Here is a 12,155-nt window from a genome sequence, read left to right as displayed (position 1 = left end):
AGATAACCTCTAATGGGTTTAAACATTTTCATTCTTCCCATTTAAGCCAAACAAATCAAAGATAGAGCTTCAAAGTTCATTTTTAACCTTCAAAACAGCAGTTGAGCAAACAATCTCAACAAAGATTCATTGCTCTAGTTACCAGGTGAGCATAATTTACTTACTTACACATAGAAATGAATAATTTAATTACTAAGAAATAGTTTGACATTTTGGGAAATGTGCATATTTGCTGTCTTGTAGAGGGTTAGATGAAAAGGTGAACACCACTCTCATGCCTGTCCAATAAGTATGAAGCTACAGCCACCCGCCTGTTAGCTTAGCTTATCATAAAGACTGGAAACAGGGGAGAACAGTTAGCCTGGCTAAAATTTTCTCACCTTTGGACAGAGCTTTCATTATTTGTGCTAAGATAAGCTAAAATAAGCTAAGCTAACCAGTTGCTGGCTGTAGCTTCATATTTACTGGACAGATGAAGGCGTTATCAATCTTCTCATTGATCTCTCAAGAAAGCGTCATAGCCATAATATGAAACATGATCTAGAGGAAACAAACTGTTTCTCTTTTCACATTTATTACAAAATTAAGTTGCAGAAGTGAATGAAAAAACAAAAAGTCATGCTGCATGCTAAACATGCAACAACAACTTAGCCACATCTTCCATATCATGCACAGCGCAATATTTTAAGTGGCAATTTTCATTCCACATCACATGCTTTTTAAAAAAACATTCTTACTGTATTTGTGCAGTAAATATAACATGCATCATATACTTACATGTCAACCGATTCTTCAGTCATCACTGATTAAGTAACAAACCTCGGCAAGGCTCCACATTAGGACATATAATATGTAGCAAAGTTTACATTTTTGCCTCATTCACACAGTTTTGGATCAGACAACCACTTATTGCTGTATGTACTTACTCCAGGTACTTGGTCCATAGTGCCGGATCAGACATGGCCATGAAGAAACAGTTGGTCAGAATAGTGAACATTATGAACAGGCTGAACAATGTGGAGAAGAGGTTAAGGAAAGTATACAGTGAAACACTAATTTACAGTAATACAGTCACAGACGTTTTTGTGACGAGCCAACAATGTATACAAATAGAGCAGACACAACATTTCTTATAATCCTCTGCAATATATCCATTAGGATAAACCATCATTGTATGCCAACGGCATTACAACTACAGCACATGCAGATTATAGAGTATGTAAGTAAATTCCATTTATTAAATCAGGGAAATGATATCATTCTCTCTTATGGATAAAGGAAACAATAACAAGTTGTCAACTGACATTACATTAAATGTTAAAATGGTGAACAGTGTAGAGATATTGGATATTTAATGTTAACTGAGAATTCTATTGCAAAACGAACATTTGGTGTTTTGGTAACAAGACTGTATGTAGTTCAAAACAAAACAGTGTGAGTTAGTTATTCATGTGATTTATAATCTATAATCTATAGCATAGAATAGATACAGAGGAAAGATTCCCTCCTGCATGTAAAGTACGAATGGGCTGTCTGAGAACTAATAGGCAACCGTCACATGATGTGAAATCTCCTTGCTCTTATTTCATTTTAGAGATTAAAAGAGGGATATGAAGGGATTTGGTTTGCGATGCCAGAGAGGACCATTACAAAGCTGTTTCAGAAATGGGACTATGGAAAAATCCAATAGAAACCTACGGGGGAATCAGTAAATATTATAAATTGGCTTATCTGCCAGTATGAGATGCAAGGAGTAGCTTCTAGACTTTTTACTATATCAGATTAATATTTTGTTGGGAAGATGTCACAGTGGATTGTTCTCAGCAGGAGGTCTGATTCACAGTATAATCTGCATGTTATCACCAATGTGAGGACACTGACATGAATACTTCTACTTTGAAATAAAGCACTTTTTTTGAGTGGTTGTCAAAAACTGGTGTGCAAAAGCAACACCTGAAAGCTGTTTAATCACCTTCAGGCTCTTGTAATCCTGATTATTAACTGTTAAGATATGGTATTATCACACATTGTCATCTTCATCTCATCTGTCATCTTTTTTAAGCATTTAAATGCACTAGTACTCTATCCACAAGTTCATTAATATCATCTCTAAACAGAGTAATTAAAGTAACAGATAATGTGATCCAACAATAAAATATCCAACCTGGCTCACTCAACCAAACAATTACATCATTATTTTACATAATTTAGTACAGATTGCGACAGTTATTACATCATTGTGCCCACGCACAGGGCAATAAAAAAGGATATGAATGGACTAAAATTTTTATGGCGATTGTTCTGATGAAGTGAAATGGACTAAATATGTAAAGTGCAGATGTGGCACTGAATCTGAAGATGGCCTTCCCTTTGTTAAGTACTATAAAAGTCTGTAAAAAAAACAAAAAACAGGAAGAAACAGAAATCATTTGTTATTCCTCACATTCTGTAAATAAAGCATAAATATAACAAGTCATCATAAATAAATAAGAGCCCTCCTTAAATCATTTTCCCATCATGCACAGGCACATTCAGTTCTACTCGACAGCAGCATTGCAGCGGTTCAGCATTATGCAATATGAAAACTGTCCTTGTGCTACAATTCAGTATTTACTCTCATAAAGTACAATAATATTATATCATTCTTGTGAATCTCACACTGTGCAATAATTACATCTATTTGTGTGCAGTATAACTCCAGTGTATACTACATTGGCATACACTTTGCCATTTTATATTTATTTATTCATTTCAGGACTTGTGTTGTGTGGTTGTGTGAGACTATGTTGTACTGTGTTTTTAATGCACCAACCAGGAGTAGCACTCCTAATTTCATTGTATCTACAATAAAGGCTTTCTATTCTATTCTATTCTATTCAGTTTTCTTTACCCAGCAGGGTAAAGGGTGCTGTGTTGAGTCTACCACTCTGTCTACCATCTGTGTTAACTTCCACCATAAGCACTTTTGCGTCGAAGAAAGCAGTGCACATACATGCAGCGAGCGAGGCCAGCTGAGATAATGGAGGCGACTCCAAAGCGGGCTGAACCTTTCCCTAACAGATGTGGCATTTATTTAAATATTTTTTCGTCTTTGGATAATCCTCCCATCCAGCAGCGCATCACATGCCAAAACAAAGAGACCCTGAGAATGACTGCCACGTCCTTTTTCATCTCTCCATAAGCGGCCCATTAATGGGCAGCAGCCTGATCTACCGACTCTGCAAATCAAAACTTGTTAATCCCATTTCTGCATCCATAAGAGATCTAAAGAGATGCAGTTGCTCTGCTTTTCGGCTAGCTGCTCTAAAACACTGCTCGGTGAATTCAGTGGAAACCTCAGCTGATCTGGAGGATTCCTGCTGTATCATGTTCACAAGTTCAGATGAGAGTTTCATGGATCATTTAACATGCAGGCAAATGTATGTAGTGTGTCAGTAAAATAGTACTGGAGCATCTCTGATGCCAGTGATTAATCATCAGTTGCCATTTTGCACCATCAATAACAATTTTCTGAGCTGATGTAGTGTTAGCTTAAGGACACAGAACCTAAAATCACTTTTCTTTAACTTGTGTGTTCACAGAAACTATTAGTAACTATAAATAAATCCTGTTTAAGGAGGATATATAAATAGAAAACAAATAGAACACATATTCCTGATAATGTACAGTCCAAGTGACGTCACTAAAGCTTAATCTATTTCTGTCATGAACATTTTAGGTGCAAACTGAAACCAAACAGCTCATACATCTTAATAATGCTCAAAGGAAAGTAGTACCTCAAGAAATCTGCCACACCAATATAATTAAATTACATTTGCAGATTGAATGTTGAAAGTCATGTGTTGAATAAATTATATGGGCCTAGTTACTAAAATGTATAGATGGTGAATCTGGAAATGAAAAGTACTGGTATTTTTTAGCCAAACTGTACTAACAAACTGGTCAAATAGGTTAGTTTAGAGTCAACAATGTGTCAACATGATTTCATGGTACAATGTGGAATTAAATATATCATCAGTTACTTCAGTAGCTTATATCATTAAGGAATAGCCTGGACTGGGATGCAGTTGTTTACCTGACCTCACAATTTTTCAATCCACCCAACAAACTCACACACACTCAGAAATTCTCACCCTCTGGTTCTTGAAGTAAAAAGGATCGATGTCTTCCAGTGGCACCCCAATAAGCTCTGGAGGGATGTCACCGAAGATGCGTGGCAGCTGCTTGCCAGCCTCCAGGTCGGCCCTGGGTTTGGGTGGCTCTGCGTTCCTGTGAGCCTCCTCGTAACCCTTGGCATTCTTGGCCTGCTCCTCCGCAATCCGCTGCTCCAGGGCAGCCAAGGATTCGCGAGTGAACCGCCGCAAGCCATCAGGACCCGTTGGTAACAGCATGGCTGCCATCTTTTCATCCTGATTCTCCTGTACTAGAATTTACTTACAGCTACAGGTGGGGAAGTGGGGAGTGAAGACATAAGATGAGAGAGATTAAGTGATCAAATTCAATTGGAAAATTTTATGAAAAAACAACAACATAGCATCATGGATGTCTTATTTCATTCAAAACACTAAGATCGCCATCTAAGATGCAATGCCTTTTTCAATCAGTGGTTAGCACAACAAATGAAAAGTATTCATAATATTCAGGAACCATACTTGGAGGATGAACAGCTGGGTTTTCAAGTTCAATTCCAAACAGTTTTCAAACACATTAAAGCTGCACTAATCAATATTTTAGCCATGCTAACTGCACGGCTCTAAGAATGTTTGTTGGTCAGTCAGACGGGTCACCATTTTGGTCCAGACTGAAACTATTGTAAACACAAACTATTGTACAGACATTCATTGTCCCCAGAGGATGAAGCCTATTGACAACTTTATGATGGATTGCCATGAAATCTGGCACAGATATTCATGGTTCCCAGGCAATGTATCATAATAACTTGGAGATCCCCTGACTTTTCCTCTAGTGCTGTCATGAGATTGACAGTAGTTAGGTTCAGCACCGCTGAACCTAACTACAGCTTCACAGAACTGCTAGCATGGAGACTCTTCTTATTGTTATAGTAAAAATGGATGAAATTGGTGTATGTATATTGTCAAAAGTGTCACTCTTTGAACCCACAGAGAATTACCACAAAACTCAACATCAACTTCAAACTTCATCTTCTTGTTTTGGTCTTATGGCCTTTAACTTTACTGTTCACTATGAGTCTCATCAGTTGATTTTCCAGACACAGCAGGAAGCTGTTTTCAATGAAAAGGCCCTGATACACTTTCTGTACACTACCTGCCCAGCATCAAACAGCAGACAGACAAAGCTAGTGACTAACTGGTGAACGAAGTGGAGCATTTAGCGCATAAATAGCCAGATATTTTCCTTAGGAGTCCTCAGAGCACAAAGGAGAGGGATTTACATTTGTCAGGAGGCCAGAAATATGACTCCAAATGAATGATAATAGACCCTTTTTCACAGCAGACATTTTGACTTCTCAAAGCAGGAAACCATAGGCATAAATAATAACATTAACGATGGTTCCATTCCTTTAATTGTCCCAGTAAGCCATGTCAGTGGGTGAGCATACACAATTCAGAGTGCTGGAGTTGACTCACCTGAATCTAATGCAGCCACCATTAATGTCAATAATTCCACTTGTGCTTTTCTTGCTTTGACAAGTCAGAATGTTGTGAAAAGGGTCTATATTACTCAGTGTCTGCTGGATGTGTAACTAAGCAGCTGCTTTCTAATGTTAGCCACATCAAATGTATAAGGTGATAATATGTCAGTGTTGTGTTTCCAGCTTTTTGCACAGGTGAACAAAAAATATATTACTGCTTGTTTAATGACTATGTAAACAATTTATGACTCTGGCATTCTCGGTTGTGGTTTCACAAAAGACATGAATTCAAAGATGAATGGGCAGAAAGTAAAACATAGACTACACATAATTTCCCTGAGATTGTCTCATTTTCTACAATCAAAAAGGTATGCTATCAGAATGATTACATTCTGCACAGTGACTTTAAAAAATCACCTTATTATATTTATTATTTGTTATTTATTATTTTTATTATAATTCTATAAACATGGCCATTAAACAACTGGAAATACTGAATATTTTGGGCTTAATGGTCCCAATGGTCAATGCTGCAATATGTGACATTGCTAAAGGATAAAAGCATGGATATCAGTATCAATGTGTCTGTTCTCCATTTCCAACCCTGTATGAATGCAATATTTTAAGCTTAAGTCAGCAACTGCATTGGCTCTTATTATCTGATGGTACTGAGGGAGTTACAGTGACATGGTGTAAATTCTTTACCCTTACCACTGACCAGCTTCCTGTTATCCAACTGCCTCTGTCAAACTAGGGCAGCAATAGTTCTGAGTCAGGAGGATTAAGTCCACGGTCTGTAGCTCTGACCGGAGGTTTTCACCAGCGATGAGTTAGGATGGCGATTGCTTGCTGTTTGACTCTACTGAACTGGAGAAAACCACAATGCCTGGACATCAACCTGCCAGCAACCTTAAAGAAGTATGCTGTAATTATTTATTGTCACACCCAATAGCACCCCCACATGTCCACCCACAACCCCGTTCTCAAACTGTGAGCTGTGTCAACTTTCAAACAATGAACAGGTGGGCCAAAATATGGAGATTTGTGGGATCTAGTGAGCACTGTAACAAAATCATTGAGTGTATCTTGAAAGTGCAGGTTGTTTAAATTATCAGTGATTAACTGTGGCAATAATTGGTCACTGTTACAAAATGTACAAGGTACCATCTCACTAAATTTTTATTTGTTTACAGTAAGTAATTCTCCTTCAAATAAGAGCAAATTACTACAGGTAGTGGTTGAAATAAGAGCATTGTGCAGGCCAAGTCAGGGTTCAACTTAAACTTTCATTAATTCATTATTTTTGGCCACTTGGGATCAGTCAACAAGCTGTAAACACAGCTACATATTATCAACTAATAAAGTTGTTATTGGAAAATGTGCTAGCAGACAATCTTATTGGAATCTTGTTTCATGTGAATTGATGAATCAAAGTCCAATATTCACTCTCCTTTTAGCTCTGTTTTGGTCTCCACCATCTCCTGAGAGAAATATCTGGCTCTTAAGTCACTAAATGTGTCTGTCTGCTGTTTGTTGCTGGGCAGGTAGTGTACAGTTGGTGTATCCAAGCTTTTTTACTGAAAACAGCTGCTGGCTGTGGCTGGAAACAAGGTTGATGACCAAAACAGTAAAGCTGAAAGATGCAAAAATACTCCATGTAGCTGTGGGTTCATCATTATGAGTGACCCCTGTCACATTACACACAATCATTTGATCCATTGTTCATTGAAAATACTGATTTGTGCAGCTTTGAATTGCCCTCTCCAGCCTGATTATATCTGATTAAAACTATGAGCAGAAAAGAAACTGAAAGCACAGAATATGTTCAGTGGTGTACAAAAACACTGGGAATAATTTTAATATCTAATTCATCGTAAATGTTTACTGTTGGTAATTAAGATGTTAAACTCATGAAAGGTGGCTTTAAAGGTCGACTGGTGTCAATATAGTGGAATATTGATAGTAGCCTGATAATGAGGTGAGAGTACAGTAGACAATAAACTTCTGTTGTCCAAAGATGTTATTGTTGCAACATTTTAAGTATTTTTACCACATTTGAAAAAATGTGTTTTCAGAAATTCATTTGGCATAAAATATATATTTATTATATATTATTTCAATACTCTTTTATTATAATTCAAAAAAATGTGTTCACACAATTAAACTGGGACACAGACATTGAAAAACAAAAAGCCATCTAGTATCTGTCTAGTTTACTAACATGTTAATAACATAAGACCTTGATTGTGTAATAACTGTAGCCGATTTTAGTATTTTTCTTAACTGATACAGAGAATTATTGATTAATGAGAGATGACTATCAGATAAGTCATTAAATATAGCTTGAATTGCTTGAAATGCTACCTGTAGATGCCTAAAATCTTAAGGAATACATTTACTTTATTCTTTTTGGCAAACTTTGCTTCTCTGGACAAAAACAAAGCTGAAATATAGTCCGCAGGTAATCTGATCAAGAAGCAAAGCCACTATCTAAATAAAGACAATACTAAAGGCCTTTCCATGACCAAAAATTCACTCCCACAATTTAGCCAGTGACTGAGTCTGATATTTTAATAACTGAAAAAGCTTTCCAAAGAGAGGATTATATTTCTATGTTCCCCTTTTGATAGAGAAATACCATTGTATCCTTTTCATATTGACTAAGCTCTGTGAGTTTTCCATCTCCTCCTGTCCTGAAATGCATTGATCCCTTCACACGTCCAGCCAGACGCTAGTTATCTGCTTTCACTTGATCTGCTTATTTGGCCCAGGTTGATCTCAGATCAGCCTGTCTCACACAGTGTTTCCAGTGCTTTCCCATTTGCTATCAAAAAAATAGGTTAAGGTCCACTTGCAACGTCATAAAGCAGATAAACAGGTTCAAAGCAATGATATTTCTGTCATGATGTGACGAATCGTTCACAGAAACACGGGTAGCCATGCGTGTCTTCTTTAAAAGGTAATGATACAGAGCAGTAAAAAGCTGTAGCAATGACATACACTCTGTAACGCACATATTAAAACTGTATATGAATACTATTAATCTACATTAAAAAGCACAGAGAGAATCTCTGCCAGCGTGAACTGTCTGAAATTGCACGCCAGCTTATAAATGGGAGGAAATGGTGGTAAAGAATTAGACAGTACAGAGAAAAAAAAGTATTTTAGTTGAATGAAATTTAATTCCCATAACAGCCAGATGTGATATGGTCATCATAACTACAAATAATTATGATAATTAGATTCAAAGTAGAGCGGAGCTGTGGACTGGCAGTTTTGACACGCACGCACAAACACACACATGCACCCACTTTCTGCAATATTACAGTTTTATATTTTTAGACTCATATTTTTAAGTAAACAAAGAGTAAATCAAATGATGGCAAAATACTTGAAGATATCTTACAGATATATATCCCATGCACTGTTTTTGACTAGGCTAGGTGGCAGGCTTGTAGCTGATTTGATTCCTACAAGCAGCAGCAGAAAAAGTGGGGAGCTACTGCCGATGTGCTGCTGAGCAAGGCACTGAACCCCCGGTGAAATATTATGATGCAGTTCTTTTTATCATCAGTGCTGCAAAAGTTTAAATAACAAAGCACTAACTGCATGTTTCGCTTCTTTCTCATTAAAAAAAGGGACAATACAGCTGCCTTTAGTATTTTTGATAGAGCTAATAGGGATGATTGACAGGTGATGTAATGATGACAGTGTTGGTAGGACTCTGTTACAGGCCAGAGGACAATATTGAATCTAATATAGCATTTAATCTGAGGATAGAATCTCTTTCCACAGATGGACTATGTTTGAAAAGTAATACAATATGATATGATTTTTTTCTAATAACACATGTTGGGGTCTTTTAACTGAAGCTATACACCAAAAGACTGAGTGGTGATAATTTGACGTAAGGAAGGCTAATTTAATTTAAACAGTGAGTAAACTGAACCATAGTGAGTGGATATAAGTCAATAAAATGAATGACAGTAACAGGCATTACAACAAATATCCTCTGGACCAGCTGCCTTTGCAACTAAAACTAGCTTTAAACAAGACTATGACAGCAACTAACGATTATTTTCACTATTGATTAATCTTTCAATTATTTTCTTGATAGATTGATTAGTCATTGGTCTATAAAATGTTGATCACTGTTTCCCAAAGCCCAAGGTGCAACCTCAAATGTCTTGTTTTGTCCTGATCAAAAGTCCATGACCAAAAGATATTCAGTTTACTATCATAGAAGACTAAAGAAACCAGAAAATACTCACATTTAAGAAGGAAGAACCAGAGAAATTTTGTGGTTTTTCTATTTTTAATGATGAAAAACGATTAATTGATTATCAAAATAGCTGGTAATTAATTTTCTCTCAGTCAACTTATCAGTTAATCGACTAATTGTTGCAGCTCTAAACAAGACTATAAACTTCAGTAACACTACTAAATCATATAACAACATTCAACGCTGTGAAATCTGTGAGATAAAGGAGAAAAGATCCAAGTAGAACCTGAAGTTTTTAAGGAAATAAACGCTTCTTGGTTTAAAATTTGTTTTTGTCATTTGTCGTTAAAAGTGCAAAATCATAAGATGGTTTATCAATAGAACACATGCTGTTATTGTCTGTACGCAGTTAACAGCACTGTGTGAATTATTCAGTTTGTCATGAGTAAGGAAGTATAAAGTCCTGTGCTGATATGCTTGTGTAGTGCAAAAAAACAAAACAAATAAATGGTCAAGAATGCTACACGTTAGTAAAGTTGCACAACTTAAATGTGTAAATGATAAATGAATGAATTACTGTCTGAAAACAGAGCTGTGGATCATCACTAATGTCACGTCACGTCACCTCACGTCAACTTCTAATGAGTTTTGACTGACTGAGACTATTATATCAGTTTGGAGGCTGGAAAATATCCAATTTATATCTTCAGACAGATGTTTGAAATGCTGTGTAGTCATAAAAGATCTTGAGATGATTTTCTGTTTAAACTCAAACTTCAATGTAACACTCCCCTTTGCTGAAATGTCTTTTAAGTGATGAGTAAATCATTAGCAGTATCACCTGTTTATTTTTCTACATCTACATGCTTGTATTTAATGGTATTTACAGGTAGCTTTACTCTATTCCTGTTTCCTGTTGACTGCTTTTATTTGAAACAGATATCTTGACCTGGATACTGCAGAGGTTGTGCTTAATGTGCTTGATGCGGATTGTGGACCAGGTCACCTGATCGCAACATGACGTATGACCTGATCTCACTTGTTATCCTTCCTCCAGAAGGTTCTCTGTTATTTATCAAGCGTAGCAAAAAAAAAAAAAGTTTTCAGCAACTTTATCACCTGAAAAATCATTCAAATGTGTTAAAATACTGTTTTAACAACTTATTTAAATATCTTTAAACCTGCAAAAGCCTCTTTGAAATTTCTGTCAATGATTTTTCTTGTTTGTGCTAAATTCTCTCCTTGATATTCATAATCCAGAAAAAACATGTATTTCATGTTTCCAGTGAATGTCTTGCATTTTAAATCACAGATTGTGTCTTTGGAGTAGACAAAATGGGATCATCTTGATGTCATTATGGTCATTATGTAACATGCACTATTACCAAAACCATTGGCCAATGGCAAACAAACAATCATGTAAAGGTCTCTGACATAAAAATGGCATCTTGAATGTGCCTTTGTGTTACTTTTATTCTAATATCAGGGGTTTGTGTTTCTCTGGATGTATACGTTTGAATCCTTTAGAGGGTCATTTCATAAACGTTTCAGTCTTTGGTTACTCATCATGATTAATGATATACTTCTGAATTTGTGGTTTCATTTGGGCTTACTCTCTTTATGTTGCATGTTGTCTATAAACAACTCTGAATAAATAGCATTCCATGGCATTAAATTTATATTTCTCATTATGTTTTAGGTTGGTTAAAAGTTTTTGTTTCCTTTCCCTCATGCTCTGAATTGTCAGCTGTACTGTAACAGCAACACATATGAAATTACACCCTCTAATACTTAATTAAACAATATTATTCATGAGAACTGCTAGACATTGGCCATGACAAACGACATTAAAAAAGTTTTGAAACAATGATCCACCACACACTGAAAGTAACAGTGTACGTATTGTCTGGTCTTACTGAACCATGTTATGTGTCTGTCGCACTCTCAGAGATTCAAACTGCAATCCTAGGTGCACAGACTGAACTGATGACCTACTTCTTTTGCAAAAACCTTTCAATGTAATTGCAGCAGATAGCTTAAATACGTAGGTTACAGAAGGTATAGACCTACAAAATGAGACCGTGGTGGAAATCATTACCAAGACCAGGTTGATGAATTGATGAGAAATGATTTTTATGAGCTCTGCTGCTTGAGGCTTATCCACAACTGCTTGTTGTTTGACTTCCACTTGTGAGTTACATCCGTTAAGTCACACAAGGAGAGTCACATCTGTGACATCTGTGGTTACATCTGTAACTGATGTAACCAAAAGGAAAAGGGGTCGAAAAATGTGACAAGTGTGTAACCACACTGCTTCAC

General features: G+C 36.4%; 1 protein-coding gene across 2 annotated transcripts in view; it reads right to left on the bottom strand.

Moving 5' to 3' along the window:
* Window positions 1-12,155, bottom strand: part of LOC137193749 (sodium channel protein type 2 subunit alpha-like) — a 45,942-nt gene that overhangs the window by 30,868 nt on the left and 2,919 nt on the right. Inside the window, exons 2-4 of one of the 2 annotated variants that reach the window (XM_067605112.1) lie at window positions 4,134-4,440; window positions 2,272-2,390; window positions 927-1,016 (exon numbers count right to left, since the gene is read on the bottom strand). In XM_067605112.1, coding sequence (XP_067461213.1) covers window positions 927-1,016; window positions 2,272-2,390; window positions 4,134-4,400 — 476 coding nt within the window. In that variant the 5' untranslated portion in view covers window positions 4,401-4,440. Of the gene's footprint in view, window positions 1-926; window positions 1,083-2,271; window positions 2,391-4,133; window positions 4,441-12,155 lie in introns of those variants that run through there. The other variant, XM_067605111.1, reaches the window with a different exon arrangement.

This window comes from Thunnus thynnus, chromosome 12 (assembly GCF_963924715.1).
Source record: "Thunnus thynnus chromosome 12, fThuThy2.1, whole genome shotgun sequence".
Taxonomy (NCBI): domain Eukaryota; kingdom Metazoa; phylum Chordata; class Actinopteri; order Scombriformes; family Scombridae; genus Thunnus; species Thunnus thynnus.
The sequence above is the reverse complement of the archived record's forward strand: the minus strand, read 5'-3'. Positions and strand labels throughout refer to the sequence as shown.